The 15,735-nt window shown below is 41.4% G+C and overlaps 1 protein-coding gene and 1 long non-coding RNA gene across 8 annotated transcripts in view; one reads left to right on the plus strand and one right to left on the minus strand.

The window, feature by feature from the left end:
• LOC147269314 (uncharacterized) overlaps nt 1–15,735 on the minus strand; it is a 328,107-nt gene that overhangs the window by 144,794 nt on the left and 167,578 nt on the right. The window lies entirely within an intron of this gene.
• The window catches only part of sox6 (SRY-box transcription factor 6), a 138,281-nt gene that overhangs the window by 57,422 nt on the left and 65,124 nt on the right, over nt 1–15,735 (plus strand). For all 6 annotated transcript variants that reach the window (XM_086182659.1, XM_086182651.1, XM_086182683.1 and 3 more), the window contains one exon: nt 12,893–12,982. In XM_086182659.1, coding sequence (XP_086038785.1) covers nt 12,893–12,982 — 90 coding nt within the window. The remainder of the gene's footprint in view (nt 1–12,892; nt 12,983–15,735) is intronic.

Below are 15,735 nucleotides of genomic sequence, written 5' to 3' on the forward strand. Positions count from 1 at the left end.
CAAAATTTTCCCTCCCTATGATTTTTGTCTCCCTCCCAGTTTCACCCTCCAGTGACAAAGTTGCTCCTGTGCCAGGCTGAGATCAGAGCCCAGGGCTAAACGGAGTGGCTGTATGCTGGGAATAGGGAACACTGAGTGCCTGGTCCCATACTGAATTATGTATTTACTATCAGTTCCAAAACACAGCCCTCACGTAACACAGGCATGTCCCCAAAGGATGATGGGAGCAGGTTTCACTTTACACAAGCTAAGATGTAGATTTTGTTGCCCCTTTCAAAATGGGAACCCTTTCTGCTGTCTTGGTCATTCAGATGACAAAACAAGCAGCTGCCTCTTCAATGTGCCATTCTTTGCATTCAAGATCACCTTCCCCAGTTCTCATATTCCGATTAGTCAACAGTAGCAACTGCTGTGGAGCATTCCAGGGGCCATCTTCCCGGGTTTCAGCTGTTGAGCGTATCCCCCTGCACCCATGCAGCACAAAACTCCCATTGTGATGCCGGCTTACTGGCTGCACAGGAACCCCTTGATAGGAGGAAACGGGTGTTTCTTAGAGACAAATCACAGCCAGGGTTGCACAGAGGCTTGTTTGTCTTTACATACAACCATGCACTGGCTGTAGGTATGCATCAACTGCATTTCATGTGAACGGCATATAAACCGAGTTTTTTTTTCAAAGAAAAACAATAGGCATGGCCTTTTTTTTCTATCTATAAGTGACTGATTCAGTCAGCTGGTAATAGGCCATCTGTATTATGAGACGGGACAGCATTCATAGGGGTACAGAGATGGTGAAATGCTGAAACATGAGAAGGCAGATGCCATCCATGCTTCTATATTTGTCATTGAGTGGCAAGGCCTCATTCTAGTTTTAATAAATAACAACATCCAGCAACGTGATGGAGGCGAGAAAATTTCAAATGATTTACTGAAGAAGGAGGTGGTCAGAAATGAAAGGAACTATTCTACAATGGGATGAGAGGCACAGGGAGTCCTGCTCTGTGTTTGTGTGTGTGTGTGTGTGTGTGTGTGTGTGTGTGTGTGTGTGTGTGTGTGTGTGTGTGTGTGTGTGTGTGTGTGTGTGTGTGTGTGTATGTGTGAGTGAGTGAATTCCTGCAGTAGGGTTACACTAGAGGACTTGTGTGTGCCCGGCCGTGGCATTCAGCTCCCAAGCATTCTCTACACATAACTTGACAAAAGAGCTGGTGTCATCTGACCAAGGATCAAAATAGTGTGAGTGTAACTCAGACCCTGGGCACAGGCAGCCTCTGTGACTTGCTAATGATTTCAGAGCACATTGCAGGCTTGTTCTTTAAGTCAGAGGTACGTCAGGCTTCCAGCTAAGAGATCCGCCTTGACACAAGCAAACATGACAACTAGAGCATCCCATTAACATATTTGCATTGTTGTTTTTTCTTATTTCCGAACAGCAATCACAGATGTCAAACATGACACCAAACTTCGATGGTTGCTTCTTGAACAAAGAGACTCTTTAATCAGTAGGATTGAAACAGATGTTTCCTCCCACTCGATGCTTTTTCTTTCTCCTTGTTCAATAACATTACACACACCAAGAGATGAAATGAGCATGTCAGAGGAAACAAATAGAAACGTGTTTTATTGCACGGCAAAGGCTGAGTAGCAGTGATTCTAATTATTTGAGGGGTGTCTTCTCTCTTTTGAAGCATCCCAATGTAATTCTTAAACTCAGCCTTGGTCAAGTGTTTAATATGCTTCTAATATCAAGTATCAAACGATGAGTTGACATTACAACGCAGGATTAAAGGTAATCGTTTGTTGGGGCTGGCCTTTTATTATTCTAGTCCCGCTTTGCATAATATAGGAAATAGCCCAAACTACCCACCTAATGGCCCTCTTTTCGTCTTTGTCTTCTTTTCTGGTTGGGTGGCACTCTGCTCGATACTGTAAGCCTGTTGTCAGCTTCCCTGTTGTGAGCTGGACCAATGAGCTCAGTCACTCATGAGAAACAAATTTCTCCATCTTTGCCCAGCAGGTCTTAGCCCGTATGGCTCTGTATCCCACAGAAAGGAAATGGGCCGATTGAAAAGAAAAATACAGCTTCTATTGTTGCTGAAGCAACTTGAACAACAGCACATTGAGACTCTTGGCTGTGGAGAAATGAATGGGGAATGGAATGCTTAACCTTTAGACGTGCTGTGTTTACTTCATAAGTTGCAAGCTGTTTGAGATGACTGAAGTGTTACACAGAAGCATTAACATTCATTTTCTCCTTTATAGTATTTGTTCAGTAATTGTCGAGTTTTTCAATGATACATATCACAAAAGACTATAAACGATGTCTATTCATTCATGAAACTTTAGAAATGATTTTTAAAATGAGAGCTAAGGTCATAAAAGACAAACGAGTGAGTGACCTTTACTCCAGTACACTACACAGTATGTGTGTATCTTGAATGATAAAAAAACGACTCTAATTACATTTTGAAACTGAAATGCCAAACTGAACAAGGACTTAATAACATTTTTGATATGAGTTTATTTTTTCTTCTTTTCTCTTCAAATAGTCATTCACTTACAGTTTAAATGAGAATTCAATTTGAGGATATTGACACACACACACACACACACACACACACACACACGTTATCACGATTCAATACATTTATAGTACATACAGCTATTACACAAAGTAAGTGCCCGGCTTAATTTTGTAATTTGTGTTTCTTTAATATTGCAGCTTATGGTTTAATCTCTGAAGCGCATCACTGTCGTCCAGCGTTTATGATGAAATAAAGTTTTGGTGTCTATACCAGACACTTGGCTTCACTGCAAATTATAATGCATTCATGTGGATCCTATTAGGCTCTTTTTGTCCTTGTAGAGTCAGACACCCATTAATTTACTAAATCACACTGAACAGCCATGATCACAGTGCTTCACATTTTCCTTCGCACGTCTATTAATTTAACATAGATGAATAAATGTGAATGTTTTCGAGCATTGATTAGCAGGCGAGTTTATATCTGACAATTAAATTGCAGGGCACCCAAAAAAAAATCTCTCCAATGCAGGGTACCCAGTAATTTAATTTTTGTATGAAATTATCCTAATTTATTACAGTGTGTGGACCCTAATGATTACTGACATCAAATGGAAATTATAAATTGAAATCAAGTCCACATATTCCTCCAGTTATGTTCACGCCTTCATCAGTGCTGATGCCAGTTGTGTCTGCTTTGCTTTAGTTAAACACACACGCACGCACGCACACACACACACACACACACGCATGCTTTTTTCTTTATTCTCTCTCACTCCCTCTGCTTGCTTTCTTATCTAGCCTAAGAAATGCAATTAACCAATGTTGCACTTGACATTTTTTTTTAAAACAGAGCCTTTATTAGGCTGATCATTATTAAAAGAAAGAGTATTGTGTATTCAAGAAAACTGATATAAAATAATTTGTCATTTAAAACTCAGTTTGTGTTTGATTTTTGTTTCATTTTTCCTCAATTCAAGGTTGTAAATTGTGTTTCTCTGATGAATTTAGGGCACATTGTAATGATAGTCGTTCTCCCTCTCTTGCTTGAATGGGGATGTTAAAGCAAAAGAAGAGAGAGAAGAGGGAAAGAAAAAGTTAATTTTGCTATCCAAGCATTTAATGGTCCTAGTTCTTAAAAGTGACCTTGTGGGGTTGAGAGCGGAGCAGCACAGCAGCTCCTTCCAGCTGCACACATGGCATCCATCGGGGGCACAATCACGCACAGTCCCAACACCTCAGGCTCGGACATATGTTGAGTTTTATTTCATTCTTCTGACATTAATCCTATTCACCAGCTGTTCTGCCAGCTGCCACTCTCCGGCTTAAGGGGAGATTGCAGTTTTGGGGGCTCTGAGTACTGGTTTATCTTGGCTCTTCATCGCCTCCTCACGAAGTTTTGATTGGATTTTTTTCTTGCCCTCTTACTTCCACGTTCCTTGAGTTGCATACTTCCTTACTGCCCTTTTCTCTCTTTCAACTTTTTGTTTTCCTCTCTCTAACTTGTGTAGATAAGAGGGGATTTAAGACTGCGACATGCCTTTGTATCTGAGCTTTTAGGGACCGACCGCCATTTCTGAATAACATCCCTATTCTTTATATTTAGGATCTCTCTTGGAAAAAAAAGGCAGGAATTTGATGATGCCAAGCGCTGTTTGGCATGAAGCACACTGGACTCTTGTCACCCCATCTAACTGTATTTCAGAGGGCTTAGCCTGGACAGGGTCTCAACCTGTACAGTTATGATTATTGACATATTGGGTCTGACATAATTCACATTTATGTGCATTGTCTGGAAGCATACTCAAGTGTTCTCAATGTCATTTCTGCTGAAGTACGGCCGGGCAGTCTGCGAGCAAGGGCCGCAATGAATTGATCATTGCTCACTGCTCACTTTAATAATTCAAGCCTGATTGCCACAGAGTGCCGCAGTAAAATGGATTGGGAGAAGTCACATGCTGTTCAGCTCAGGAGGTGAGGCCTCTTGGGGATGGTTAATTCATATATGCTTGATAGACACGTGTCCTATTTAGAGAGGTCAGGGTGCTGTGTGTGTGTGTGTATACGGCCTCTCAAAATGGCCAGGTCAACACTATGGGATTTACGTTGGCCGCTGCACTTCAAGGCAGGGGACAGGGAGGAAGTTCTCAGTCATGTATGCCAGCAGATTTTGCTGGTGATTTTGCAAAGATATCTTTGAACACTACCTGCAGTTTACAAATATTTTGTGATCTGTGTGTTGATATTTTGTGGTTTGATTGAACTGGAATACATAGAGGCCAATGGACTCAAATTTAAATTCATTGACTCAAATTGAATTTATTTCTTGAGTGCAACTGATAGTAACTAGTTTACTTACGTTATATCAGCCATCTTGATTTGCAAATAATGCCGACCCATCAAGGGTGAACCCCGCCTCTCGCCCAAAAGCCACTGGGATAGGCTCCAGCCCCCCCGTGACACTTAGCAGGATAAGTGGAGGAAAATGGATGGATGGATGGACAGATGGATGGATGGATTTGCAAAAAGTTGTCAGCTTCCATCCATAAAAACATAGCTGATATACAGAAAAAAACAAAAAAGGAAACCCATTGCCCCATGACCTTTTTTTTGGGAGATGGACAACTGATGCTGGGACTTCATGCAAAGTGCAAAGTAGGATATTGTGTAATTCAGTCCAAGTAAGAAACACTGCACGGAGTGAAATATTGCAGAAAGGAGCCTAGGTTACCCCAAACAACATATTTATAGCAGCTGTTTACATTACCAAAACGGGTAGTGTGTCGGTGACTAACAGAGATGTTCACCAAGTGGAATAATGATGAGGTATCAGTTAAAGAAAGCCCACCACGAAGTGCAGGTGCTCCACAATACCCTGACATGTCTCAAGGAGCTGGACCTTTTTATTTATGCATGCCAGCACAACTAATTACATATTAAAAAGCTGAAATTATTTAACTGCACCAAAAAAAGTCCAGTGGAAGTGGTAGAGGTTATTAAAACTGTTGGAAATGAGGAAAGGTAATTGCCTGAAAATGAGCGACAACGCACTGTTGTGCTCTGAATGTTTTTTTTCCCTTCAGCTCCCTCTTTAGCGTTTGCATTGTGCGGCATCACCCGGGTGTGTAACCTATTGCGTTCCGATTGCTCCCTTGCAATTAGTGCCCTTTTTGTCCTCACTTCAATAACGCCATGATTATGGAGACTTCAGGAGTATTTGCAGCATCTAACAGCTGTTGTCTCAGGGACTACCGGCTGAATGACAAAAACATGTTTTCTCTCAGCATTTCACTTCCCTGCCTGCCTCTTGTAATTATTATGTTTTATTTGGTGTGATGATGGGGTCTTGTTTTTAGTGTGTCTGTGATTAAGATATTCAAAGGACTCTTTGGAGTGTGTCACACTCTTTTTCTTTTTTATCAATCTTGAATTTTGATTTGTTTCCTATGCAGTTGAGTGTGGATGGGAAATTAGAAGTCAGCCTATCATTGTCTGATTGAGTTTTATCTGTGAGACACAAATTTATGCCTGAATTAACTCTGCCTGGAATACTCTGGAGGAGAGAGAAGTGAAACAGGGTCTTCGAAAGGTATTCAAGACATTTATGTTCTAAATTTTGGATACCCACTTTTGTACATGTGGAATTGCACAATACCCTATACAATTAAGTCAAAAGCACTAACATTACACAGAGGATTCATACGTGTATCACTTAGGACATGTGAATCATTACAAAAAGCAGCTGTGTAATTTTCTAAGTAACATATTTCTCAATAAACAGCTTCCTCCCTCAGACCTTTCAGCTTGTACGCTGTCCAGAGCATCTGATCACCATCTACAGCGCTCTCAACATTCTCTCCACAGGCCCTGAGACTTTCAGCACATTAAAGCTGGAACAGTTTATACTAATTGTGTAAAATCGTCATTGTCATCATCATCATCATCATCATCATCATCATCATCATCAGCAGCAGCAGCAGCAGCAGCAGCAGCATTTTCACAAGCTTATTTAACTCAAGCGTGTGTAGAGTGGTATTTGGTTAAGTTGCTATCGAGTAGTTGCATCATCAGTATATAGATTTTATTTTCCAATTCATTTCAAAGTGTCATTGTAATAGGACCTGCGTGGAGTTAAAATTCGATATTTTATTCCATTTTAGTAGAATATATTTTTAATGTATTGAGAAGCTACCTGATGGGTTAAAAACGCTTTCTTTTGAAAATATAAGATCTTCAAATTCCATCGTCATCTTCTGCTTACTCCTTACTAGTAAGGGTCGTGGGGGGGGGGGGGGGGGGGGGGCTGGAGCCTATCCCAGCATCTACGGGTGAGAGGCGGGGTTCACCCTGGACAGGTCGCCAGTCCATCGCAGGGCCAACATACAGAGACGAACAACCATTCACACTCATATTCATACCTACAGTCAATTTAGAGTATCAATCAGCCTCGTCCTCTCTTGATGTCTTTGGACTGTGGGAGGAAGCTGGAGTACCAGAGAGAACCCACACAGGAACAGGGAGAACATGGAGACTCCACACAGAAAGATCCTGTGCTGGAGCTGGGACTCAAACCCGGAACCTTCTTGCTGTGAGGCCACAGTGCTGACCACTGCACCACTGTGCAGCCCAAGATCTTCAAATTGTATATTAGAATTTCAATATCTCTCAAAGCCCAGTTTAGTTAGTCAGACAGTACTGGACTATGATCAATTGTAAATGAGTATTCAAACTCCTTTAACCCCATCTCTTCTGTTCCTTTGTCTCCTCCCAGCAAATACTGTTGTTCCCCCATCGTCTGTGTTTTATAGTGCAGGTTGCCTACACTCTGAGGAGAAAATTGTTCTTTACTTGGTCTTTGGATTGACTGTAGATTGAATTGACAAAACTTCCTGCTCTGTAATCTGAAGCTGACACAGAAAAGCTGTAAACTGTCTTTTTCTTTTCTGTGGTAGCAAAAATAAGTCAGATGGAATAGAAGTCTGTAGGAAAATGATCCTACCTCTCCCTTGATTTATTACCTCTGTAAACATTTTACTAACAACTTTATGGTCTACTGCTAGGCTCAAGTCTTCCTTGATGCAACATGTTGTTAATTTTATAAATTATGGTCCCATTTAGACTCAAATAGACAATAAAGCAGGGTGCTTCTGGCTTGGCCACCTCATGATTGACAAGTCACTACTACAGCAACTGTATCTGAGTTTTTGGGGGTGCAAAAAGCCAAGACAGCAATAGAGTGAAAAGAAGACTTTAAGCCTTCAAAATTACGGTTTCCACATTTGCATGTTCACACCATTAAGTCTACAGGTCAGTGTCAGTTGATCTTTGGTTTGATAAATACCTTTTGATGTGAGGACATCTGACATACATGATGATTGATGAAAACATGTTGCCTCCATCTGACACAAATTACTGAATAACATGAATACATTTGCATCGTTGCAATCTTGAGCTCAGAGGTTTTGCTTTAAGACAAACAAGCGTCGTCCTTAGTTAGATTTTCAAAGTCTGAAAAGGAAACGAACTCACCTAAACATTGTCTATTGATGATCTTGGATCAGCGAAACACTTTGCAAAAACTTATTCATCCTGCTGCTAGAGGACAGCTATGTTTAATAAAGTATCGGTTTACTGAGTGAAACAAAAACGTGAACGATTGTTCTGCTGAGCAGAAGGCAGCAAAGTGAGTTGATAAGGCATATTCTAAATTCTTAAAATCTCTTCACCTCTGTGTGTGTTTGCAAGAACAGAGCTGCAGATTCTGCACCTGCTTGTATTTCTAAAGAAGAATGCCTTAAAGTGCATGAGCCCAAAAAAACAATTGTAAGTGTTACAGCTTTACTTTCATTCAGTGAGAGTAAAACGTGAGTGCAGATCTTAATTAACGAAGGAGAAACCTACTCTACTCTAAAAGAAGACCAGAAATCCCTCGCAAGTATCCCCCATTGACTGTTATCCATGACTTGTGGCTAATTTTTTCTCTCCTAGATCGTCCTCTCTTCTCTGCCAAAGGCTTTTCAACACAACAAACACTCAAACACAAGTATCATCTTTCCCCCGGGAGAATAGTGCACACAGAGCAGCTCAGAATGTGGTGGCAGACAGTTGAAACGATTTCATTGCTGACAACACAGGGTAATAAAACACCCACTGCTGCATGTTGTAACAAACCATTTTGTGCTTTGAGGCAGTCACAGCCTATTGGAACATGATGGTGTGTTTTCTTGCATCAACAAATTTAGTAGATTAAACCTTTTAGAGAATGAAAACATTGATATGGGAAGATGGCCTTATTACCCCAGCAGTATATAACTAACTTTAATATATACAAGACTTCATATCTCCATGGCAATCTAGAAGGCCATTTGAAAATTAGTGTGTCAGGATTTTTTAAGATCTGCTTTTATTACTGTCCAATCCAATTCTGCAGTAACATGATTTGATTTGTTGTAACTATGTTTATTTATCAATTTTGAGTTCCACTCACTGATTGGAGTTTTTCTACAGTTTGCAATGATGGTTTGAATGATCTACTCTGTGTAGAACAACTATAAAAACATGAATTAGCCAAAGTCGTACTTAACCCCCCATTCAGTCACTCTACAAGCATGTAGGTCAGAACTAAGAGCTCCATTTGGTTTTACAGTGCAATATATATATATATATATATATATATATATATATATATATATATATATATATATATATATATATGTATATATATATATATGTATATATATATATATATGTATATATATATATATATATATAAATAAAAAGAAAAATGGCTGATTGTGTGGTGTTACATCAAAGAGGTGACAACAGTGAGTGACAGACATGTAAAGATCTGTGTTTCCTTGAGGGTTTCAGTCAGTCAGCATCAGAGGAGCATGTCAACCTCTACTGCGGTTTATACTGAACATGATATTCTGGCGATGCTGACTACCAGGTGCTGAAAACTTTGTTTACTTTGTTTATGTCACTTATCTACCTAGGAAAATTCTTTTGTCAAGATTTACGAGGATCATTAGCTTTGTTGTTATTAAACAGTACAAAAGCTGTAGACAAATCTAGCCAACTTATCTTTCAAAGATCTATCTATTTAGCTTAAGGTGTCTCAATCTGTTTGCCTGTTCACCCTCATCAGTAAGATCAGAGAATACCAGCACAGGAAGGCTGTAAAGCAGAGATGACAGGTCTGATAGCACATAAACATATTGCATTTGGCGGTATTAAATCAGTGATGACTCTTCACTTTCAGAGTGCCACTTGGAAACTCAAAAAAAAAAAAAAATCTCAGAAAAGGGTTCTGGGCATTTTTCCAGCTATACAGCCCCAGCCCCAGAGAGGAGACAATGAGACCCAGACAGGCTTAGTAGTCCAAAAACCATTCCCCTCTCAATGGGAACACGTCTTGGACACATACTTTTTTGTCTTGTATGTTGCTATCTGTGCTAGCTGCAGAGTGGAGGGGGTCCGTGCCAGGCGAGGGTCCATAGGGACCATTGGAATCACTGGGGCTGGAGGAAGTTGGTCTGGGTCCAGTGGGGCGATCTGGGCTTGGTGACAAGCCAAGTTGTCTAGTGCAGTGACGCTGGGAAAATGTAAATAAGAGCCTGATAAGGGCTATTGTTTTCATTCCATTCTCATCCCAGCTGAATGGCCTGCTCCCCAGCCACAGAGCATTTTATCTCGAGAGGGGGAGGAAAAGAAATGGGGGGGGGGGGGGCGCACAAGAGATTTAAGAGCCCCCATAAGAAAATAAAAATAAACTCGCTGGACTCGTCTCTTGTTTGAGCTAATTCCCCCGCATGTGATGTCCTACTTAACGAGGACAAGCAGCAAACTCGTCTTCACTGTAGAAACTTTCTGCGCTTACTGTTTCCACCCCATGTTTGACGTTCACGTGCAATCAAAAAGCACAGTGTTCAATATGAATGTTTTATCAGAAATAATGTGTTATTTCATGGTACATACAGTGTATATCCGGGTTTGATAGCTGTGTCATAACCTGACAGTGATTATTTTTCTGATACTAACCAGTGTTTCCATTGGCATCTATAAGTCCTCTAGAGAAAACAGGCATTTTAGAAACGGAAACAGCATTCCTCCGATTAATTTAAATTCTTCAGAAAAACAGACTGTGGAAGGGTGCTTTGAAAAGAGCCAGACATCTGACTCATTTACTGTTTTCTTCAAGCTTGCCTGCGCAAAAGTTGTTCTGCTTTTACCAAATCCATTTTTGGTTGCCTGGTTTTGTCCACTGTTTGAACATTGAAAGGTGTTTGAGAGTTACTTTATAGACTAATCCAGGTCATTATTCACTTCTTCCAGGTGGAAGGCAGGGAGGACAGCGGTGCATTCCAGCTGTAGTCTCTCCTGTTGGAGGACTTGGCAGGTCGTGTCTGGCCCAGCAGAGGGGATAGAGAAGTGAGGGAGCGGCAGTTCTCCTGGGAGGGAGGTGGAAGGGAGGGGGAGGACTGGAGTAGAATGGAAGCTGGCACCACATTATCTCCAACAGTTGGTGCATTCCTTAATGATCAAGTGCTGGAGCAGCATCTGTGATGAAAGTGTGTGTGTGTGTGTGTGTGTGTGCGTGTGTGTGTGTGAGTGCGTGTGTGTGTGTAATAGAGAGAGAGCATATGTGTGTATATTAACATATGCTTGCTGTGTTTGTTTAATTCCCCTTTGCACCCCTTTAAAAATAAGCCTTTTCTGTGCTTCAGGGTATAAAATGTCATGCACTGATGTTGACGTGCGTATGTGTATGTGTGTGTGTGTGTGTGTCTCAGGATAACCATTTGAGGAGCGTTTGTTGTTTGGGGTGAGGAAGCTATCTCACCTAAGGGTGAGGCACATAGAAGAGGAGCTGCTACCCTCCACCCCCTCCCCCAAGCCCTTAAACCCTGTTTTAAGATCTGTGATCTTTGTGCCACACAAGAAGTTAACATACACACATACACACAAACACACAACGCCTTTTCTCTCTCCCTCTCGTAGGGTCAAGGGGACAAACTGTGAGTTGGGAATTGGAAAGTCAATAAAGCAGAAGTAATGTTATAATGACCCTGAGCTGAAGATGTCCTGTCGACCCCCATCACACTGGAGGAAGTGGACAATCAAACAAAATGGTCACTCTGCTTGATCTCTCTGAAAGCCTTCCTTAAACAAGGCCACAAGAACTACTGACCCCCTGTTACTCCCAGTTCCTCTGAAGTCTGTGTGTTTGTCAAAGAGAGCAACTGTGTTTGGTTTGTGGAAGCGGAGGGTAGGAGATTTTAAAGAGGGATAAAAGGAAACAATTCTTGTATACATTCTACACTGTATAAATCTTCTCTCTGTTTGATGTCAAACATAATAATAGTGAAACTATTACATGTGTCTGACCGTTCCCAGTCTTTCTCCATTTCTTTTATTCCCATTATGTTCAGCTACATCAAAAATACACGAGGATCCCATCAACACCGTGAAAACCTCCTCTGTGGTGTCATGTAAAATGTAAATGATCCTTAGAAGTGTTTTGTGTTGTGGCCAGAATCGTGTTCATAAATGATCCACTGTTGAATATGTGGTTAGACAACTCATTACGGTGCCCCTGGGATTTGAGGTAATAATTAGTGTGTCTGCTCTGAATCCAGAGAAACATGACTTTACAAACTGTATAATCCTCAGGCACACTATGAAACCGGAGGACAATGTCTATACAAATCAGCAGCGAAGGTTTGAACAGGATTTCTGCTTGTTAAAAGTTGACTCAGTGGGACTGAGCGCTGCAGAGTTGATGTCTTGATCTACTTAAGATTGGAGGCAGTTTGTGGAGGTAGCCGCTCAAGGTGGTCGCTTCTCAGGCTGCCGGTGTTTGATGGGAACAGGTTGACCCCTAAGCAGTGCCGGGATGGCGGAGGCCTGGGTCAGCCGGCCCAGTGTGTTCTTTATCAGCTACCCCAGCGACAGCATGGCAGATTGCAGCCATTCCTCCTCTGATTCATTGTCTGCTGGACAAATGTTAATTGTTTTCATCATTGGCAGCTATGTGAATGCTCGGACCTACCCATTCTCAGTCCTTGCCTCCCAATTAATGTGTGTCTCTGCCCTTATGCTATCCCCACAATGCTGGCCTGCCTCCTCACTCCACCCTCAGCTCATCCCTCACTTGGCAGACGGACTCTTTTAATGCTCACCGTGAAATGCCATCAAATGAAATACCTCGCTTTTATCCGATACACTGTCTCTCTCTCTCCCATTTTGAAGTGAATAGATTAAGACATTTATTTTGCTCCGTTAAATTCAATCGAAGTGTTAAATATTCCATAAAACAAAAGTGTATTCTATTCCAAACAGGGACTTATTTCTTTTTTTTTCCTTTTCCAGAATCCTCATGCATGGAGAAACTTCTTTCTAAAGACTGGAAAGAGAAAATGGAGCGGCTCAACACCAGCGAACTTCTGGCAGAAGTAAAAGGTAGGAATACAGTGACGGCATCACACCAAGTAGGCTTACTACACAAATACCACATTAAGCAGTGTTAACAAGTCCTCCATTCCTATCAGACATACATAATCTATGTCCTGCATAATCTCAGAAACAGCCTTGTACTCTGAAATAAAACAAAGGCCTTTGGCTGCCCTCTTCATTCATTTCTCTCCCCCTTATCTTTTGTTGGAATGCCCAACTCTTTCCAAAGAGCTGTCTTCAAAATTCCAGGACATTCAGACCCCTCTGAAGCTCTCGGAGCATGTCAGTGGTTTATTGTTGTTGTCCCCTCAGACTTCCCTGAGCCGCGCTGCTCTGCTCTGGCACATGCAGTGCCTTCATGCCACTCTGGTAATTGTGGAACCCAGAGTGTGCTTGATGTAAACAGAGCACGGCTGAGCTCAGAGGAGAGAAGCCGCTAAAAGAGGAGAGGAGACGGTGAGGAGACGCACAGTCGTCTTCTCAGTGGGCCCGAGTTTGAGTGGAATGTCTCGACTCTGACAGTGAACGCCCTGCGCTGCGTATCAAGTGCAGCACAGCAAAGCACAAATCAGTACTCCCCGAAAATCGTTGTTTATGATAGGGTGAAGGTGGGCCTGGGATGGGCAGGGCTGCTTCTTAGTTCTTAGCACTGACTGTTACTGAGAGCTGGCGTGTTTATACAGCACAGGGAAGCACAATACCAGCTGGCTGATAACACCGGGCTGTCACCAGCTCTTGATCTCTCCCTCACTGAGCCCTTTCAGCAGACTACTTCTTTTGCTTTTATTTCTCTGAACTTCACATTATAAATTCAGCTTATTTTTGATATTTTTAAATATAGTTTCTTTTTTGAGTAACTGTGTCAAGAAAAAAAAAAGATTGGATTATTTGATTAATTGTTTCTAGAACAGTGAGTCACACATAAATAAAGTGTTTCTGCACTGTCAGAGAAGAGGAAAAGGGGCTGTGAATGTTCTAATAAGTATATTCATTGGCAATAACCTTAATGAACTGAGGGATAAATCATCGCTTCTCGATTCATTGTACCTGCTCCTGTGTACTGTACACCACTGTAGATCAAAGTGCGCAGGGTAAAATGGTTAACATGATTTAGCCTTTTGAAACCTGGTCAGTTAAATTACAGGCAGGGCATTTCTTGTGTTTGATGAATGAGATCAGGAAGGTTACTTGGTGGTCTGTAAACAGGTAGGGCGTCTGATAATAAACATTATGGCCTTATGTCTGTTGATGAGTTATGGAGACAGTCCATACACCACAGTCCCCAATATAATCTCCTATCACAGTAGCTGCCTTAGATTTTTAATTAGCATGCCATTTCATATTACTGTAGACATTTCAAAGGGCTGCTTTGTGCTCCCCCTTAGAAATGTCTCTCTCTCTCTCTCTTTTCCTCTCTCTCTCTCTCACTCTCTCTTCCTCTCTCTCTCTCTTGTCCTCTATCTCTGTGCGTTTGATGTCTGCCTGATGTAAATACTGGCAATTAAAAAGAAGCCCAGGGTTGGAGACTCACAAGGTCCACCTAATTAAAACACAAACAAAGGTGCCAAGCAGAAAACACCTTATGATTCAGATCTAAAGTGTTATGATGAATCAGAGGTCCCATTAATTGTTGGGTTAATATCAGTACAAAAGACAAACATGTCTGTAGGTTGAAAATGAATGAAAGAAGGAAGTGAATAAAGGCTGACATGCAGATAAAATTGACAGTAGCTACAGGCAGAATGGCCTTGTATTTTCAATGTTGATAGCTCACAATTCCTCAGTCAGTTATGAAGAGCACCTTGTAGGCTACTGTTTGATATTGTTCCATCACAACCTTGAAAGACAAATATGTGTGTTACTGCAAGTGGTGGAATCTGCCCGGTGCAAGACATTATTTTGTCTCAGTCTTTAAAAAATGAGTCAAAAAAAGAGGAGATGAGAGAAACAATAGCATTTGACCTATGAGCTATTATTACCCAGGAAAAGAAAGACGTTCTTTCTCTGTGTTCAAACATGCCTCAAATACTTTACCCTCTTGAGGTGAACACGCACGTAACAAAACAATAGTATCAAAAACATCAGAGATTTGCTTTTGAAGATCTGCTAAAAGTTTACCTCTTAGACACGACATATGTAATTACAGCTCATTGTCATGTGGGTTTTAGGCTACATAATGTGGCGTTCCTGAAGTGAAGACATTCTTCAGCTGTCGCATTCAGTGGAAATAAGTACAATAATCCAGCCGAGATGGTGTACTTAAGGACATGGAGAATGGCGTTATCAGGGGTTAATGATTTCAAATCTCCATCTGCCATTTCTTGTATGTTGTTAAGGTCTTATGAACAACCAGTGCAAGCAAAAAAAAAAAAGGGGGGGGGGGGTTCAGAAGGAGCATTAGTGGGGGATTTCTTTTCACCAGTCAATTCCAGAGCTAACTGTTTGTTTTCATACCTGAGCTTAGCTGTCAATCTGCAGGAACGATGAAGAGGGAGATGAAATCTCTTGAACAAAACCACAGAGCAAGAGAGAGAGGCGGCTGGAAGGGCTCCAAACCACAGAAAGTAGCAGATAATAGGAGGCACGGTTGAAGGAGATGTGTGAGAAGGAGGAAAGGCTGCAGAGAAGGAGGTTTTAAAGACATATAAAGCCCCCATACATCCATACATTTTCATTTAGGTTGCCTCTAACTGTGACCATTATCACATTGTGAGTGTGTGTGTGTGTGTGTGTCTATATGTTATACTGCATCAGTCTGT

The sequence above is a fragment of the Aulostomus chinensis genome, chromosome 2 (genome assembly GCF_037954235.1).
Source record: "Aulostomus chinensis isolate RoL2024-O1b breed Wild chromosome 2, RoL_Achi_v1.0, whole genome shotgun sequence".
Classification (NCBI taxonomy): Eukaryota; Metazoa; Chordata; class Actinopteri; order Syngnathiformes; family Aulostomidae; genus Aulostomus; species Aulostomus chinensis.